This window comes from Arvicola amphibius, chromosome 11 (assembly GCF_903992535.2).
Source record: "Arvicola amphibius chromosome 11, mArvAmp1.2, whole genome shotgun sequence".
NCBI lineage: Eukaryota > Metazoa > Chordata > Mammalia > Rodentia > Cricetidae > Arvicola > Arvicola amphibius.
The window spans coordinates 15,377,597-15,397,033 of NC_052057.2; the positions used below are offsets into that span (position 1 = coordinate 15,377,597).

At 44.2% G+C, this 19,437-nt stretch overlaps 1 protein-coding gene across 5 annotated transcripts in view; it reads left to right on the plus strand.

Annotated features, from left to right (window-relative positions):
• Positions 1–19,437, plus strand: part of Veph1 (ventricular zone expressed PH domain containing 1) — a 192,238-nt gene that overhangs the window by 58,045 nt on the left and 114,756 nt on the right. For 3 of the 5 annotated variants that reach the window (XM_038347916.1, XM_038347918.1, XM_038347915.1), the window contains 2 exons: positions 1,965–2,090; positions 7,130–7,339. In XM_038347916.1, coding sequence (XP_038203844.1) covers positions 1,965–2,090; positions 7,130–7,339 — 336 coding nt within the window. Of the gene's footprint in view, positions 1–1,964; positions 2,091–7,129; positions 7,340–19,437 lie in introns of those variants that run through there. The other 2 variants (XM_038347917.1, XM_038347920.1) reach the window with 2 other exon arrangements.

A 19,437-nucleotide genomic window follows, 5' to 3' on the forward strand; every position in this document is an offset into this window, starting at 1 on the left:
AAGTACGAACAAGATACCCGGGAACCTTGGGCTGTGTAGTCCAGATCGCAAGTGCACAAGTCAATTTCAGCAAAGCTGCAGGGCAGAAAGGCTGGGGAACAGGACTATCATCGATGGGTGAAAAGCACAGCTATGGGGTCAGGGGGCCACCTAATAGCAGGCCCATTCAAGGGACCCAAAGCTCTGCTTTATTTGTGACTGTCACTGCTTTCGGTAAACAGTATAAATTCAGTGATTTCGAACCACACAGATGGGCTTGGGGTTTTTCAGGCCAAAGTCCAAAGTGGGTCATCACGGCTGATTCCCTCTATGGGCTCTAGGAATGAGGCTGTTCCCTTGCCTTTTCTGGCTTCCAGGGCCGATTGTGTTTCCAGACACATGATCCACATCACTCTTGCCTCTCCTTTTCTCTCCATATCTTCTCAGACATTGGTCGGTCCACTGTCTCCTGTATACCCATATAATTCCATTGAGACCACCCATATAATTCAAGAGAATATCCTCATCTCAAGATCACACCAGCAGAGTTGATCACCTCTGGTTCTTTTTGCCACATAAGGTAGCATACTCACTGGCTACCATAAGAAAGGGCATATGCATCCTCTATAGGAAGTCATTGCCATGATTACCAGGGATGGAGCTGGGGCGGAGGTGTTTAGAAGATAGGGAAACTTGGGTGACTAAAAGACTAAACATGGGATTAAAGGCAGTGGTGGCACATGCCTTTAATCCCAGCACTCGGGAGGCAGAGGCAGGCAGATTTTTATGAGTTCGAGGCCAGCTTAATGTTGGTCACAACCAACAGAGGATCCCAGGGCTGGCTTAGCACCTGGTATACAGTAGTGCTTTCATGGCTATTTGTACATGGAGGAGTTAAAGCAAGTCCCTTAGTTTGCAGACAGCTTCATCATTTAAATGGTCCTTTTCACATAGAGTATCTCGCTTAATCCTATAAATTACTCTATGATGTGTTAATGTTCCTCCATCTTACTTTGATCCAAACAGATGCTCTGGGGGAGTTAACTTGCTTGATATCACACAGCTGCTGAAGCACAAGAAAGGCCCAGAGTTTTGAAGCCAGGCTGTCTGAGTTGTACCTCCTTCTTCTCTTGGCCTGAGAGGCTTTCCCTTGGAGAAGGGTACAGAGGAGGATGGTTTCCTCACTCCTGGTCACAGTGGACAAAGGGTGCTAAGAGTGGATGAGCTCACTTACACACCAAGAGCCACTGGCTGGGTGGTATGCAGCCATTCCCTTATTTCATCCCACACAGGGGGATTTTTATAGTTTATAGATGGAAAAGCAAAATTTTGATCATTCACCGTGATGTGGAGCGGCTTGGTAAGGTGACGTTTTACATGGGCTTCATCCCAATCAGCCCCTCCAGCCTTCATCGGCACAAGCTCCGATCTCCCTCTCCAAGTCACAGTCAAACTGCTCTCCCACATACAGATGATCTGAACCGACACTCGTCTGGTTCCAAAGCTTCACTGATAAAGCCAAGCTGTAACGTAAGTCTGATATGCTTCCATCTACGAAATCTTTTGACACTAAATAAATATGAAAAAAAAAATGAGTCTGGAGGCCCATGATGGAAGCAGATGGAGTTCCAGAGGATTCGGCAGAATATGTGGGAAAGACGGCAAGGGATAGAAGTGAATTGATTGAGGAACAAGCTCTAGATGAGGCCACAGGATCTGAGTGTGGACCCTAGAATGAAGAGTAGCAGGCCTGGGAGGCACTGAGAGTGACTGAGTGGCCTTCACTGTCCCCAGATTTTAACCGCTAGAAGAGGGTGTGAGAGAGAGCTGCCCAGCCCAGCTGCTCCCACGCCTGCTCATCCTGTGAAAGCGGCCCCTCTACCTGCCCCTTCATTATTCTCTATGGTTCCCTTAGAAACGACGCTGCCATAGACAGGAACAAACAGAATGCCCACTTCACCTCCTTTCATATGTCTGCTCCTTAGACGGTGTCCCGGGGCCATGATCCTGGAGAGAGGGTTTTCAGAGATGCCTGGAAAGAACAGCAACCAGAAATGCAAACTGCATTTCAACTCAGTTCTGATCCATTTCCTTCCGGACAAAATGAGCAGGTGAACATGGAAAGGTGCAATTTTGCAGCTCAAGCTTGTCATGTGTTACCTGGAGGATATGATAGTTCGGGTCTAAGATGTCCCCCACATGCGCCTACGCTGGAACTCGGCGCTGTTTCAGAATGTGGCAGATATAGACCGCTAAGGACAGACTTTGGGGGGCTCCATCTGCTTCATGGTCTTCCATGATGTGAGAACCCCCAACAGGGATCGAGCCCCACAAGTCATGCTCTCCACGCCATGATATTCTGAAAGCCTTGAAACCACGAGCTAAAACATATCCTTCCCGGCTCAAGCTGCTTCTTTTGGTGTTCTCATTGAAGAAGAGTATCTAAAAACAACATTTATTAGCGATATCCCTAATCAGCGCAGTCACCTGTGAGGTTTCCTGGGTTTCTGTTTGATTGATTGCTTGGGCTTGTCCTGTTTGCTGAATGCTGAGGTTCTGATCACCTACACTTTGTGACCAGTGAGAACATGATTCTCAGGTCCGGTGAGTATAGGCCCATGAAAAACTATTTCTCAGACCATTATATAGCTCGGAGATAAAGTGTTTCCCTTGTTAACCCTTCCCTCCCTGTAAAAGCAGCCCCTTTGAAGACTCTCATTCAAGTCCATATAGAGGCAGACAATTTCTCTACACAAAGCTGATGGTCCATGAGGTCTCAGCATCCACACATCTGTAAGCTCTAAGATACAGATGGCTGGCACATCTCTCCTTCGTCGTTGACATTGGGCACCGTTCTTTACAGGACACTGTTCTTCGCAGAGAGGAAAGCAGTTCCTGGCTGGTGACTCATGGTCAGCGTCCCCAGGGGAATGTCAGGAATCATTTATAGGAAAAGTCTGTGCGGTCAGTTTCCCGAGTTGCCTTTATAAGAATAAAGTCGGTGTTTTCCTGGCTGCCGTGGGACATCCAGCAGTCTAGCTAGCAAACAGAACATAATTTATTAATGTGTATGCATACATGTTATTAGCCCCAGGCATGGGCTTCTGGCCCCAGGCATGGAGAGATGAGTGACAGAGTGTCAAGTGGAACTCTCCCTCCTCAGTGTTCAGGCCCAGAGGAGCTGCGTTTGCGGTCTGCTCCTGAAAGGAGAGTCATTTCCTGGGTTTCACACAACAGAGGAGAACATTCCTCTCCTCCTGCCAAATCTTACAGCACCTAACACATCATCGGCCAGGCCAGTCGCCAGGCCCACAATGCTCAGGGGTCACTTTGCATAAATACTTGCAGTCATTTACAAAACATGGGCGGTGGGATATATATAGTCTATCCAGGGGCAGCCTACACAGCAGAACCTGTTTGCCAGGATCTCGGTGTGCAGTAAATAAGTAATAAACAAAAAAATGACAAGCATTTCTGTAGATTCATGGAAATTAATGAAGTCTTGATGCTAATTAAGTTAGCTAAAATAGAAATATTGCCCAGGGATGAATTTAAGTGGTAACACACACACACACACACACACACACACACACACACACACACACACAGAGACACACACACACACACACACACTTTCCCTTTTTATTTTACACACAGGTCCTGAAATGTCATTTACTACCATCCAAGCAGGGCCTAATTTTCCCATGACTGTATTCTTAAGGTGCCTTGGCTTTGGGGATTTGGGAGAGGTAGCTATAGAATTTCAACTCTGCAATGAGGCTGACATTATGAACTGCTATGTGGGATACAAAGAGAAGAACCAAAGAACCCCCAAGGCTGAGATTCTACCCTGGCTGTTTCCTTTGCAGAGTTCCGTCAAAGCCCCCCCCCCCAACTTGAATTCTATTTTAACCCCATCCCCCACTAAGCACAGCCCAGGGCACTAGGGCCTTGAAATTTTTCTGGATACCTTCGACCTGCCTCTGATGTTTCTTCGGGACAAACTCATGTCAGCACAAGTTTCTCCAAGAGTATGAGGGACTATGGCCCTGCTGAGTCCTTTGCTGGCTTATCTTGCCAGAAAATCATAACTTGGGAATTGAGAAAGAGAAATGGGGTTATTTACAGTTTGGGCCAGGAAAAAAAAAAAAGAGGAAAAATTCTTACTTTTTTCCACCTTTCCTATTGTCGTCGACAATTTATTAGCGGGCAAAGTGGAACAAAAGCCAGAAAGTGCACGTAAGTGGGTTTAGCTGTGAGACAAGCTGTCAGAACTGGGAGGGATTTTCCTGAGGGGGATAGCCTCATGGAAAGAGGGCTTCAAGCTATTCGTATTATTAACATATTTTCTGGAGAAATTTTAATTTTTAAGGGTCCTTGTGACACTGTTAAGTGACCTCATATTCCTGAGAAGTGGCTTAAATAAACCGGAGATAGCCACAGGCAGAACGAAGCAAGGGCAGGAAGAAAAGAGAGGGGGGTGAGGTCATCTCTTCCCTGCTTCCTCTGCACAGGTCACAGACTGCAGGTCAAAATCAAGCCTCGCAGGTTGTTACAAGGCTCGTTTATCAGGTAGGAGGGTTACAGAGTGCTGCTGCGTATTCGGACGTACAATGTGCAGGATCCTCTTGGTGTCCTAGTCCCGGGTCCTCTGTCTGTAGAATGGGCAGCAGAGAAAGTCAAATGTCAAAGCAGAGGCTTCCTCCTGTCACCCGCTGAAGCAGTTGGTACCAGGGAGCTTGGCCACGGGGGAAAAGGAAGCAGAAACACCCTGAAGTGATCACCCTGCAAAGCCACAGTGTGGACTTCGGGCCTTGGGCCTTGAGGGAGTCTTTGAAAGTCCCTAGGAGAAGCTTGCTGTCATCAGATTGGGGTTTTAGGAAAAGGTACCCTGGAGGCAGTGAAAAGACTAACCAGAAGGGACAAAAGAGGCCACTGGGGAATTATTCCAGTGGTCTGGGACAAGAGGGTGAGAGCCACGTCAGCTTCCTCTCTGCCTGCCATCTGCACTGTCTCTGTGACTCTCAGCAGACATAGGACCCGCTCTCAGACATGAAGTCAACCCAACAGGGTGGCACTGGAGACGTGGGTGGGCCCTGCGTGTAGAAAATAAAATTCCTCCTGCCAGGGCATCACTTTGTTTGCAGTGTGTGGGACAAACTTCGAAACATCTTTCTTTTCTCTCACCATCATAATAAACTTCGTATAACAGGAATTCACAGTGAAATACTCAACTTTTGTTTCATGTTTAAAGTCGTCACTGCTGTTTATAGTACTCAAGAGGCCTCTACTTTCTGGGTCTTCTATGGAGTCATCTGTCCCCCTAATGGAGTTGAGAATTCATTTGCCTGGTGTCTGCCTGCCTGCTTCTCTCTCTCTCTCTCTCTCTCTCTCTCTCTCTCTCTCTCTCTCTCTCTCGCTCGCTCGCTCGCTCTCTCGCTCTCTCGCTCTCTCTCTCTCTCTGTCTTCTTTTCTCCTTCTGTCCTTCCCCCATTTCTTTATTTTCCTTTTTGTCTTTGTCTTCATGGAAGAACGGACGGATACAGCATAGCCATGTGAGGCTTGGGCTAGTGGCTGGGGTTTATACTAAAGCTATAAATTGGCCTGTGAAGAACCATGTGTCACAGAGACTTCTGTTCCAGGAGCAGGACCTCAAGAGCAAGGGCTAGAAAATGGAATTTTCTGCAAGGGCCAGGAAATGTGTGAGCATTTTTTTCATTTCCAAATGCCTCAGGTCAGATACGTTGCCCTGACCCAAGCAGTTGGCTGACATTTTTGCTGGATGTGCCAGGGACCTCTCACGGCGTCTCCTGAAGGATGTGCAATCCCTCCCCCAGCGCACAGGCAGCATTTATAGAACTGCAGATGTGTGACTTGCCAGGAGCTAGCCATGCTCTCTCTTCCCAAAGTACTTAAATGGCTATGAAGTTTCAATCTATATGTAGGATGATTTTAGTTATCTCAAGACTACCCTTGGTTTGTTCCTTTTCAAATTCTATATATGCATCCCCTTCCATATCTGTGTGTACTAGTGACTTCATTTCACAGAAAGTCACATTTTTAATGAGAAATTTTGAATTCTTGTCTTCATAAAGCAATGGGAATGTGGGGAATGATGGAGGACTCCCATTGGCTAATAAAGAAACTGCCTGGCCCATTTGATTGGCCAGCCCTTAGGTGGGTGGAGTAGACAGAACAGGAAGAAGGAAGTGAGGTAGATGGCTCAGTCAGATGCCACGCCTCTCCTAAGTTAGTCAGACTGCCGTGCCTCTCCTCAGAGAGATGCCAGACACGATGAAGCTCCAGCCCAAGATGGACGTACGCTAGAATCTTTCCGGTAGGACACCACTTCGTGGTGCTACACAGATTATTAGAAATGGGTTAAAGCAAGTTGTGAGTAAGAGGCTGAAACTAATGAGCCAGGCAGTGTTTAAAAGAATACAGTTTCCATGTAATTATTTCAGGTAAAGCTAACCAAGAGGGAGCCGGGCGGGACGAAAAGCAGGCCTGCCCGCCGAGCTCCACACTACAGGGGAAGATCATTTTGCTTAAAATGATTATACCTTATGATGACATTCTCTGGTAGAACTAGAGATTTGGAACAAGTGAGGAGCTTTCCTGCTTCTTTGTCTCTACTATGAAGCATTTCTAAGTGGGAGTCTCCTAAACCAGAGGCTTTAGTAAAAGTCAACAAAGGTCTCTTCCTCACTGGCCGTCCTTCTGCTGCAGCTCCAGTGGTTGGGGAAGAGGGATGCAGTATCCCTGTAACACGTCAAAGCTTGGCTTGGGCATCAGCGACATGAGAACTTTGTGGGCTTCACTTTCCATAGCAGAGCATGACTTCAAAGAAAAGCACTCAGGGGCAGGTGGTTTATTGTCCATTTTAGATTCCAAAGTCTGGAGATTTGCCGTGAGATTAATAATCCCAGGATGTGTTGTCTCTCTGGTTTAATACTTAATATGTTGCCGTCCTTATGCCTGTAATCCCAGCTCTCAGGAAGCTGAGGCAGGAGGAATGTTTTAAGATGACTACAGACTATGTTACGTATGAGATTGTTACACAAAATTTTCTTTTGAAAGTGATTCTGCGTAGACTAACTCTTCTCTTTGTCTTTTCTTTCTCCTTTCTTCCTCTCCTCTCCCCTTGCAGGTGGTTCAGAAATGTGTTCCTTTCCTCGTCAGGCATTTGAAGGATTCAACCCACAATGACTTCATCCTAAACATCCTCATAGAGATAGCAGGCTATGAACCACTGGCTTTGAGCAATTTTCTACCAATGCTGAAAGAGATTGGGGAGAGATTTCCCTACCTCGCTGGACAAATAGCAAGGATCTTTGGTGCTGTTGGACATGTGGATGAAGTAAGTTTGGTCTCTCTCTCTCTCTCTCTCTCTCTCTCTCTCTCTCTCTCTCTCTCTCTCTCTGTCTCTCTCTGTCTCTCTCTCTTCTTCTTCTTCCTTCCTTCCCTCCCTTCCTCCCTCACTCCTTCTCTCCCTTCCTCCTTCCTTCGTTCCTACCTTTCTATCTCCCTGAGTTATTTAGAAACATCTCTAACCTCTGAAGTTGTCCATGACTTCTTTGAGCTTCCATTTCTCTTTTAAAACTTTTTGTGTCACCAGGGTCTCTGAATCAAGGTAGCAAGAGTCTGTGGAAAGTTCCAGAATTAAGAATTTCATTGCTAGTGTGTCCCTTGAGGTAGAAGAAGAATTAAAATGGAAGACTCTTTTTTTTTTTAGCATATTTAAGACCACCGTGTAATGCAACAGTCTTTAGCAGGGCTCCATCACATGATCTGCTACAGCCGTGCTTAGCCCAGGAGACTGAGAGCAGAGTTAGGTCTCGGAGACAACCTGAGAGCCCATAGCTATCATCAAAGAACACTCTGAGCACTCTGGGAGAGATAAATAAATGTTTGTGGATGTTTAAAAGTTCTAGTGTAAATATTTGCACAAGGGAGTCTGGAAAGTGCAGTGGGACACCATCAGGGGTTGTGGGCATTAAACCAAGAAAGTACATCTAGCAGTTTTCAAAGGCCAGGCATGTGAGGGCACATAGACATTGTGTGTCTCTGCTGATTTTACATAAGGATGCAGAGAAAGTCAATATATAATGGAGGAGGTTTCCACTTAGCAAACTTACATACAACTATCAATTAAATAAATGTAAAATTGCCCAGTATTTTTAAGGAATCTCATAGTTCATCTAAATTTAGTGCCTTAGTTCGGTATAAGATCAAGTTAAAAGTCAGAGAGAGCCTAGAGAGATGGCTTAGTTACTAAGAACACAGGCTATTCTTCCAGAAGACCCAGGTTAGATTCCCAGCACCCACATGGCTGCTCAGAAACATCTATAACTCCAGGTCCAGGGCTTCTGGCTCCTTCTTCTGACTGCATCCCCTGACCTTGTACTTCATTGGAAGCACCAAAAATTATTTAAAAATCTTACCATTCCAAAGCCCTTTATTAGCTTTAAATTGGGGATTTTAACAGTCTAAAGTTCATGTGTCTTAGCGCTGAATGTGAGTGAATTTGTTCTTCCCCATCAAGAAAAGCTTGTAGCGCAACACTGTCAGAGGCTAGAGCCAAGCAGCTGGGTTTATCCGCCTGTGCATTTCTAGCCAGGCTCTATGGAGTGAAACAAGGCATTTCACTGAGGCCCGTGGAGAGTCAGCATGAGGGCCGACATCCAGTGCAGCATCCTGGTTACCTATAAGACTGCAATCCACAGGGAGAAGCAAAAGCTTTGCTCTAAACACCTCTACTGCTCTGTGTGGAGGACTCAGGACATGGGAAACTGGTGGAATGTGGGACTAAATGAGGCATGAGATGACGGCGGGTTTTCTCTATAATGCAGCCATGTGACCTCTGTAAGTCCTGGTCCTTTGAGCCTCTCCTTTATCCTATATTTGATCTTATTTAAAAATTAAATTAATTAGAATTTTTCTCCTTGACACCCAAGCAAACATTCTAGTGATGTTCGGGGCTTCAGCGTATCAGGAATTCAAAAGATTATAGAAACACAGAAATTTCAAACCAAGTTCTGGATCTTGTTCCAAACTTTGAGATATACAAACTGGAGCTGAGTGGAGGGAGCCTCCTGTTAACTGAGTCCCAGAAACAGCATCCTGAGAGTATATGTCGTCATCAGCCTGAGATGGCCAACACATAGAGTCAAGTGTTATTAATTGGCTCATGTCTCCCCTTCCGTGTCTGCATGAAGCCAGGCATAAGATCTGTAGATGACTGCCGGGAAGCAGACCAGATGTGATTGTCTGTGAACTCAGGGCCCATCTGGGTAGGCAAACTGTTTCAGCAGCTTGGTAGCAGCATCCCAATTTTGCCATCTGTATTGACCAGCATGGGAAAGCTGTATGCGTAGAACAAAACACAAAATCCCACAAAGCCTGTTTCCTCTACTCCACAAAGTTAACTCAGAAATCATTTTTGTCTAGATTGAAAAAGGAGTCAAGCTAAATTGCTGTGTTGTGCTTGGGTCATCCTGGGATGCCACGTAATGACTGGTAGGCAATTTCCAAGCACGTACTTGCACCTGAAGCACAATTACTTCCCTGAGAGTTCGAATGGAAAAGGCCAAAGGGCGGAGAAACATGCTTCTGGGACAGCCCTGTTCCATCCAGTAAAGGTCCTATCAGTTCTCTGGGTTCTCTATCAATTGGGGATTTACCCTGCTCTTTGGGGATGCTCATTTGAAGTGAATACACACCACAAGAAACAGTAATTTAATAGGCTCATCCTAACGTAGCACATATGTATGCACATATATATATATATGTACTTATGTATATATATATATATATATATGTATATGTATATATATTCTTTCTCAATGAGGAGATTGAAATGCTTTGCCCCCTAACACCAGACATAACTTCCTAATGACTTCTCGGGGGTCCTACCCCTTGGTGACTTTCAATGGCAACAGCAAAATGGCAACATTAGCAGCATCCTTGCTCAGCCCATGTGGAGAAGGCCAGGGAGGGGGCTTTTGCCCACTCTAATGCGTCTCTCGTGGCGCTATCTGCTTTATTCCCAAAGAGACTGTGGTCCTACTTCTCTTCTCTAGGCTCATCCGCTATTATAGGAAACTATGAGAATATTTGTCTGGGCTCAGCCCACCTCTGCCTTCACCCCTACTTTTCTCCTTTCTCCTGACTTTCCTTCTACTTGGAATTTTAATACTTCCCTGAACACATCTGCTTCAGCATGCATCATGATCTTTACACCCCGTTCTGACCAGATAGTGGTTCCCCCTTCTCCTCCTTACCTTGCCTACCCTAGAGCAAATGCTGTCCCTGGTGTGAATTCTTGCGCGCTTCCTTGAGAAAGTGAGTCACCAGGAGTCTGTACTCCCATAAGGCTTGGGCTGCACCTCGCACCGACTAGCTGTGCCAGGTCAGTTTCTCCTCCCGCATCTGAAATTCCAGAGAATCTGAGTCGCCTCCTGATGAAACACTCTGATCAAAAGGAACTGGGGGAGGAAAGGGGTTAGGTTCTACTCTTCCGGGTCACAACTCATTATTAAGCCAGGGCAGGAACTCCAGGTGGAAACTTATAGTCAGGAATCAAGTAACAGTGCTACCTTCTGGATGGCTTTCTGGCTTACAGGCCCTGCTAGTTTCTTATATAACCAAGTCCAGCTCTCTAGGTTTGGTACCACACACAGTGGGCTGGGCCCTCCTCACCAGTTAATAATCAAGACAATCCCCATCTGATAGGTACAATTACTCAATGGAGCACTTTTTATAGAAGATTCTAGGCTAATTAGGAAAACACCTGAATTCACTTGTGGCCAAAAAACTTAATGAACACTCAGGAGTACTATTAATTAATAACTTGAATGCTGGATTCTTATTTGACAATTTTGTTTGATCACATCACCCTCTAATTCTTCTAAGGGGCATAGTTATAACAAGAGAGGAAAATAATCAAATCACACTGTATCATACACACACACACACATACATATATGTGTATGTTATATATATGCAAACATCAAAAAGTAAGGAGAGGGTTGGGGTAATAGCACAATGTTTAGCATACACGTGATGCACACGGCCCTAGGTTCAATCTCTTGTAATATAGTGATTGATTAAATAAATGAATCAATTAAAGACAGAGGAGGATAAGATACTAATATTTTACAATTTATCTCTGGTATCCAACAAGTGAAAAATGACAAAGAGAAGACCAACATCCAGAAAGCATGTGATGGGGACTTGACCATCTATGATACCAAAGGCCCCTGCTTCCCTGATAGGGGACCTAAATGAAAGATATTTCTGAATGGATCATGAAAATGAGTGGCCAAGAGCCCCAGACTGAAAAGTCTCAGAAGTACAGCTTCAGTAGGGTCCATTCATCTCTCTAGACAATGGGATGGCCACCAGCAAAGATGTCTCACGAATGAGCTTGCTTACTATGGGGTCATCTGCACAGTATCACAATGGCGACCAAAAGCATGGGATCTCATGCCACCCAGCTTTGCTCTCCATCCTAATTCGGTCACCTACGAGCCATGTGGCCTTGGGGTAGTTAATACACACTTTCCTCATCTGCAGGTTGGGAATCAGTGATATTCATCATCTTACACATTTGTTGTGAGTCTGATGAGTTAAAGTGTAAATCCACGGTGTTTAGAAAATAGCAAATAACCAAGAGATGTCAGCACTTTCTGACTGTCCTTGTTGTCTGCTCCTTGTTCATCGGGTTTGTTTGTAGACAGACTGGGCCTAAGAATGAAATTAGGGAAGACAGCAACCATCTAAGTGGCTGGCTTTGCCCTAGGTTCTGCAGTGCTGAATGGATGTGCATATGTGGGTCAGGTCAGAATATAGGTGAAGAGAATTAGAACCAAGCCACCCCAGAGACACCTGCAGGCATCATCAAAGATGTAGGGCAGAGCCAATTACAGTCACCTTTTTGAACAAACAACCGCTCTGTGCAGTGTCTGCTGTATATTGGTATATATAACAATTGACATCGTTCCTGGGAGAAATAAGGGTAACAGGAATTTAAGGGCCTATTTCGTGAGTTTTGCCTTTCGTTCTTGGGACGCTGCAATCATGCTGCTTTCTATAAATGGCAGGTGGTTCCAGCCCCCCACCTGCAAAAACCACTCAGCAGGTTCACAGCAACTTTTATCTTTAAACTCTCATTAGTGAGATGTGAAGGGGGATAAATTGAATCCAAAGTGGGGTGGAGTTCTTGTTCGTAGAGGATAAAAACCGAACGTTGTTCTAGTTTCAAAGGCTTTTGTTTCTTTGTTTGTTTTCGTTTTCTTCCTCATTGGAGTCTTGTCCATGCAATGGATCTCAACACATTTTTAGGGTGTCAAGGTCATCACAGCTCTCTTTTCTAACTAGTAAGCATGGAAAGGATTCCTTCAGAAACCACTTTTTTTTAGAAAGCAACTTGAATCTGTGGGTTCTCTCCACCTATCTAAGTCTTAGATCAATAGACTAAAGGTGTTTTTCTTCACCAGACACATCCTCATTAAAGCCTGGTCTCCTCGGAACGCTGACTCAACATGTGGCATGTCCTCTGAGCCCCTCCCAAACCTAGGAAGCAGCTGTCCTATGCATAAAAACAAAGGTGAAGTGATCTCACAGCCAGAGGAAGGATGCTATGGCCACTTGTTTTCCTGAGCTGTCCGCCACCAGGCTGCACCTGCGAAGAGTTAAGGGGCATGCCCCAGAGTGCAGTCCCTGCCATTATGGGTGTTAGGTCCTGTGCCATCTGTCCTGCTTTCCTAACTGGCTTGAATATGCTGGCCAAGCAATAGAATATGTTTATTACATCCTCTCTGGGCTTAGAGTCATGGACACTCTTCAAATCGAGATATGATACCCATTTTGCCCGGGTTGCATTTCTGTGACATCCGGTGGCCCTACAGAGTTTCAGGAGGGAGAGGAAAATGATGACAAAGGCCCTTGAGAGCCAGATTAGTGTTCTCATCCGGGCTGCTGTAAAGCATCCTGCAGAGCAGAGGTGGCCATTGCGGACACCTTCAGTATTCAAATCAAGACCGAAGAATCTGAGGGGTGTGGTTTTCAACTAGAGGAAGGTGCTGCAGCTAGGAACCTTAGCTTCGCCAGGGATAATGAATTTAATTAAAAGAAGTAGGCTGTTTAAATTTAGAATTTAATTGTTGGTTGGTGCCAGCTGCGTGCTATCCAATTTTACAAAACTATCATCAGTTGAAGAAGATATTTGTTATTCTAAAATGAAAATAACCTTTCTTCCTTCCTTCCTTCCTTCCTTCCTTCCTTCCTTTTCATTTTTCCTGAAGATTTAACCTAACTCCATGCTTGGTAGGTGTTAAGTCAGGGTGCTCTAGAGAAACAGGACTGAGAGAAAAAAAATATATGTGTTCTACAAATATATATGCGCATATATTATATACACATGCACCATACATATATTTTATATGTTTTACAAATATATGCACATGTTATATACACTATACATATAGTATATACACATATACACGTGTATATATGTGTGTATATATATACATATACACACACACACACACACACACACACACACATATATATAAAATGGTCCACCTATTCCCACAATGGCTGTCTCCTAATAGGTAGTCCAAGAATCTAGTAGTTGTTCAATCCACATGGCTAGACATCTCAGCTGGTCTTCAGTGTATGCTAAGATTCCAGAGAAGTAGGCTGTAATGTTAGTGAAGGCATGGGTTTAGCCAGTGAGATCAGGGCAAGCAGGCAGACAGCCAGCACTCCCACCTACCATGGCCTTCATATAGGCTGCCTCCAGAAAGGGTGGCTCAGATTTAAGGTTCAGTTTTCTATCACAGAAGATTTGGATTCAGGGTGGGTCTTCCCACTTCGAACAAGTCAGTCAAGAAAAATCCCTCTTAGGCGTGTCTAGCCACTTGGGTTTAGTTAATTCCTGATGTAGTCAAGTTGACAACCAAGAATAACCACCACCCTAGGTAAACATTCATAGCTCCAGCCTCTGAACACGACTATTATATCTATATTATGAAGAGAACTCATGGTATTGATAATACTAAGTAAACTTGTAGCAGTGTGTAAAAATATTTGTACATATATATGTGTATTATATATTAGACTTTAAAAATAAAAGTGATGCTATTTCTTACTCCCTATTCCGAGGGGTGCAGACAGAGCTGCTGACTGTGCAGGTGATGGAAACCTCGAAAGAAGAGACACAAAGTCCCTGCCCTAGGCCAGTTCATAGGGAATGGGGCAAGAGAGGCATAGACAGAAATCTGGAATTTAATTTGGTACTTTTGCTTTGAAGTTTGTACTGGACAAGGAAAGACAGAGTAACCCCACATGGGGGCTTGGGGAGTTTGTAAGAAGACAAGGTTATGGAGAAAGGGGAAGAAAACGTGCACTGGAAAGCATAGTATGTACAAAAGCACTGGCTGCTGAAAGACCCTGAATGTTCTGGAACCCTGAAGAGTTTCCCTGGCCTGGGGGATGGGATAAATAATGGTCAGGAGGGAGAGAGTTGGGCCGGGGCAGTGGATGGAAGCCAGCTTGTGACAACCCCCCATTAATCAGCAGACCTGTCCTGTGTCCTCTCTCCACTCTGCCCAGGTGATTTGGAACAGTATATTACCTCTGTCCAGAGTATAAACAAGTAAGCCTACATTCCTCCCAGCTCCCAGGGCTGGAGAGTCAGGGAAAGGGCAAACAGTCCTCACAAACAGTTACAAATGTGTCTAGAAAGAAATGATTTCTAAAGTGACAGAGCCACACTAGCAGGGTCTGTTTCAGTGTAACTAACCAATGCCGTTTTAAAGGTTATCCTCTAGGACAGCATTAAAATGCATAGGAACCCGGGGTGGGGAGACCAAGTGTTGCTTACAAAGGACTTTATGAACACTATCACACTCCTGCTCTGAAGAAAGCACTGAACAGTACGAAGTTAAAGAAGATTCTACCCTGTTTTGAGAGGGAGTGGCTTTCTCGATTCCCTTAGGAAGTGTATCTCAGGGGGCGAAATAGTGATGAGTTGGCCCTTCCCAGATAATGTTTTTACAATTCCTTAGTCTGCCTTCCTGCCTGTATAATGGAAGACGGTGTTCTTAATTAACCACCTCAGGGAATATAAATGAGATTTCCCCAGTGCTGGAGTTTTCATTTTGATTTTTAAAATAGCATTTGGTAAATCATATTTCAAGCAAGATCTGGAAGCATTCATAAACCTCCAAGCAGCTTTTTTACATGCAGAATGTGCTGTGTGATAAAAAGTGTTATTAGATTTGTACTCTCAAAATATATGAGGGCACTCGAGAGTAGAGTCTGCTGAAAATCTGCGGCGATGCTGTTCTGAACTGGCATTTACATTTCATCCTTCCTTATTTCTCAAAAAATTTGAGCCTGAATTTATTCCGTTGTGTGTTGAGAAATTGGTACTGGTTCACCAGGTTCCAACGAAAGCCTCGTAAGGAAAGACATACCTTGCAGTTGGCTGACACATGAAATGTTCGCATGCTATTTAAATCATGATATGGTCCAGGATGACTGAGCATACATAGATAAGATACAAGAAGTCACAGGGAAGATTTAAGAAATCAGGTGGAAAGTCTCATTTCTTCACATTAGTTTATTTCTTGTTAAGGAACAGACAAATGGGAGCTGGAGAAATGGCTCAGAGGTTAAGAGCACTGGTTGCTCCTCCAGAGGTCCTGAGTTCAATTCTCAGCTCTCACTAAGTGACTCACGACCAGTTCTTTTTTTGTTTGTTTGTTTTGTTTTTTTGTTTGTTTGTTTGTTTTTTCGAGACAGGGTTTCTCTGCAGCTTTAGAGCCTGTCCTGGAACTAGCTCTTGTAGACCAGGCTGGTCTCGAACTCACAGAGATCCACCTGCCTCTGCCTCCCGAGTGCTGGGATTAAAGGCGTGCGCCACCACCGCCCGGCTCACGACCAATTCTATAATGAGATCTGATGCCCTCTTCCTGCCTGCAAGCATACATGCAGGCAGAATACTGTATATGTAATAAACAAATAAATCTTTTTAAAAAAAGAAATAGATAAATAATGGAGCAATTACTTTTACAGTTTTTGAGATGGATGGAAAGTCAGTGTTTCCCAGGAATTGGAAGCGGAATGGGGAAATTTCCCCCAGGTTTAGAGCTGTGTGGATCCTACTGGTTAAACTGTTAACAGTTCATTCACACCAGAGAAGGGAGTAATTCTCTGTGTCCCATTACTGCGAAGTCTGTTCACTATGATCAACTTGAAGGGTTTTGAATCATCCTGGAGACAAACCCTGGGTGTGTCTGGGCGGTATTATCTAGGCGAGTGTAGGCAGGGAAGACCCACCTAAATGTGATGGGTCTATTTCCAGAGACTGGGTCCTTGGGCTGAATGAAAGCGAGAAAGCAGATTGAGCGCAAATGTTAGTCACTCTCTGCTTCCTGATTGAGGACACAATGTGAGCAGCTGCCTCCTGCTCTTGCCTCCACAACGTTCCTGCCCTGAGAGGACCTATTCCCCGGAACTGCAAGCCCAAACAAACTCTTCTTTAAGTTGTCTTTGTGGGGCACTTCGTAACAGCGGGAAGGCAGGATATAAAGACACCTTATAGAACTGACTTGGCAGATCTCCAGAGCAGGATATACTTGTGCATCTCTCTTTTCCCAGAATTCCTTCCACTACTTCTGTGTCCGAGGGCAAGCTTCCTTCACTAGAAGGCAGGACTCTGTGCTGCTATCCCACTTGGCCTCCCTTTTCTCATCCAAAACAACACCTCCCGGCCCTTTTTTTTTTTTTTTCTATGCCAACTACTTTTTCCTGCCAGTTGCCTTAGCGCTGTAATAGATAGACTATCACAGGCTGGTTAATTTACAATTAACAGAAACTATTGACTCATGGGTCTAGAAGCTAGGAAGCCCAAGAGGCAAAGGTGATTCCTTAGCAAACAGTCTAAAGAGGAACGACAAACAGAGCATCAAAGAGACAAATGGATGTCAAATGATTCCTTCTGTAAGTAACCATTTCCCAGATAATGGCATCACCGTTCCATGGATGGGAGCAGAACCTAACCTCACAGCCTCATCCCCTCCGACAGGTCTCATGCCTTCAAACTTTAAAAGCTATTAAAATGGCAATTGCATTTCAACACACTTTTAGGAGATAAACATTCAAAACATCGGGGCCACCAACTCCTCTCCTTCATGACTGGAAAACACAGATTATACAGCAGGGGCGGAGGGATGATGTGGGAAACAGCAACAGTACAGATGTTTCCTGAAGGCGACAGTTTGCCTCCTCTGTCTTAGGAAGTGAGAAGGAGCACAGAGAGGAGGTGCACGGTCTTTAGTGTTCCTCACAGTAAACACATCGGGGACCGCAGGTACAGGGGTGACTCTGCTCATCCTTGGTGAAGTGATGAGATTAAACACTGCATCCATTGAAGATCTCGGTGCAATGGAACATAGCTTTACCCCACTGCCAAAAGTTTAACATAAAGGTGGTACATAGAAAGCCGTCTGGAAAGCAGTTGTTTGCTTTGGAAGAGAGCTCTTTAAGCCTTTTCCTCCTGGGGTATCGGAGCTACCTTCATGGCTCCATCCTATCAGCTGCAGTTTACTCTCATCTCTCCATCCTTCCATTCATACCCTGCTTAATTCAGTTAGGGCATCTCACCGTGAAAACACAGTTGCTATGAGGCGGGAAACCAAACAAAATTCCTAAACTAAAGCAGACATACTTACATGGATGATGGGCAAGAAGCCAGGATTACAACTGGTGGCGGCGGGGGACGGGGGGGGGGGGGGGGGGATTTGGCTTTTCCATCTCATTCTTGTCTGTAAGCAATAAAAGAGTACTCACCAAATCTTCTAGCGTCTACCTGGAAAGTTACATCCCAACTATTACTGGTAGGATAGCCTGGCTGTTTGTTTTGAAATAAGTACAAAGATAACTAGGTCCCTCGTGTCTCATTATTTAATGGGAACAGTGCATCCTGTGATGAGCTAATTGTGGAAAGTTTTGTTGTAACTGACACAGTTTAACTGAGTTACATTTTTACCGCGTAGTTGCTTGCTTTCCTTGATGAACAAAACCCACATATTTCTTTGACTTAAGAAAACTTTGAAGTACAAGCACGTTTTTCCCTCTCTATCTCTCTCTCTCTCTCTCTCTCTCTCTCTCTCTCTCTCTCTCTCTCCCCTCTCCATCTTTTCTTTCCTTCTTTCCTCTCTTTCTTCTTTTTTTTCCTTTGGATCTACAACAGCATCTTGCCTCCACATGGTTCCCATGATTACTTAATTTCTCTCACTCTTGTTTTGCACCCTCATTTGCCCAGCAGATCCTTGAGGGATTAAAATTGGCCTGTAGCTTTGAGTCCACCAGAAGCTTTTCGGTGCTGTGTCCCCAATGGTCTTTCAGACAGTGTTTCATTAAAGCAAAAGCAATAGTGGACCCATTGTTCAGGATAATCAATGAGAGGTCATTTACATGAGGGGACCCTGTGCTGTGATAGAAGAAACGCTGGCCTGGTTGAACCCATTCTGGGTCTGCACAAAAGGTCTACCTTTCAGAGGCTAAATTCCCAAGCCCCCAGTTTTTAGAGCGCAAATCTCAACTATAGAACGCTTAAATCTTTTATCAATCAAAACATTATGTTTGAAGCTCTAATTAGATGACCTTCTCTAAGGTTTAAGATCTGTAATCATTTAGAGGAGTCAAAGGAATGAAAAGATATTTGTGAATAGACTCCCACCCAACAAGTAGGAGGAGGGTTTTTTCTTTAACAAAAACATGGCCATATCGAGTTCTAGTTGAGGAAAAATAACAATAAATTGGAAAGAGTTACTTGGTGACAGACTATATTCTTGTTTCTTTTTAAAACTCAATCAAAACAAAGACTTAATTTATACAATTACATTATTCTTTGAAATCTCCCAGGCATGTAGTCAAGCTACCTTTCATTTTAAACCCCAAATCATTTTTGTTCAAACAACTTTTTGAGAAAGACTTCATAAGTCCCAGGCTTAAATATATCTAGCCATAATTGCTTTAAAAATGACTTGGTTGATTTTGTTTCCTGAGAGGGTGGAATTCAGCTTAGTATTCTATGCCAAATGCACAGAGTTGAACATGGTCCAATTAGCTTTCATTTTTGCCTTGTGACAAAATTTGAGGTTCATACAAAACAAAGGATGCATCTGTTCTCATCAGCTATTTTTTAACTTTTGTTCCTGAAATTTATGTTCAAAATTGTTTTGCCCAGACAGCATTTTATGCTAGGCATGATTTATTACTCTTTATGTGCTCCAGAAATCATGTTCCTACAGTCATGCAAAACCTGACTCACAAGTAGTAAACATAGACATGTCTTTCTTTTACATTGACTGTGCGATTTTTGAAACCATTAAAATGTTTCTAATTCCTAATGCAATTTTATTTAACAGTGAGTAGAATTTT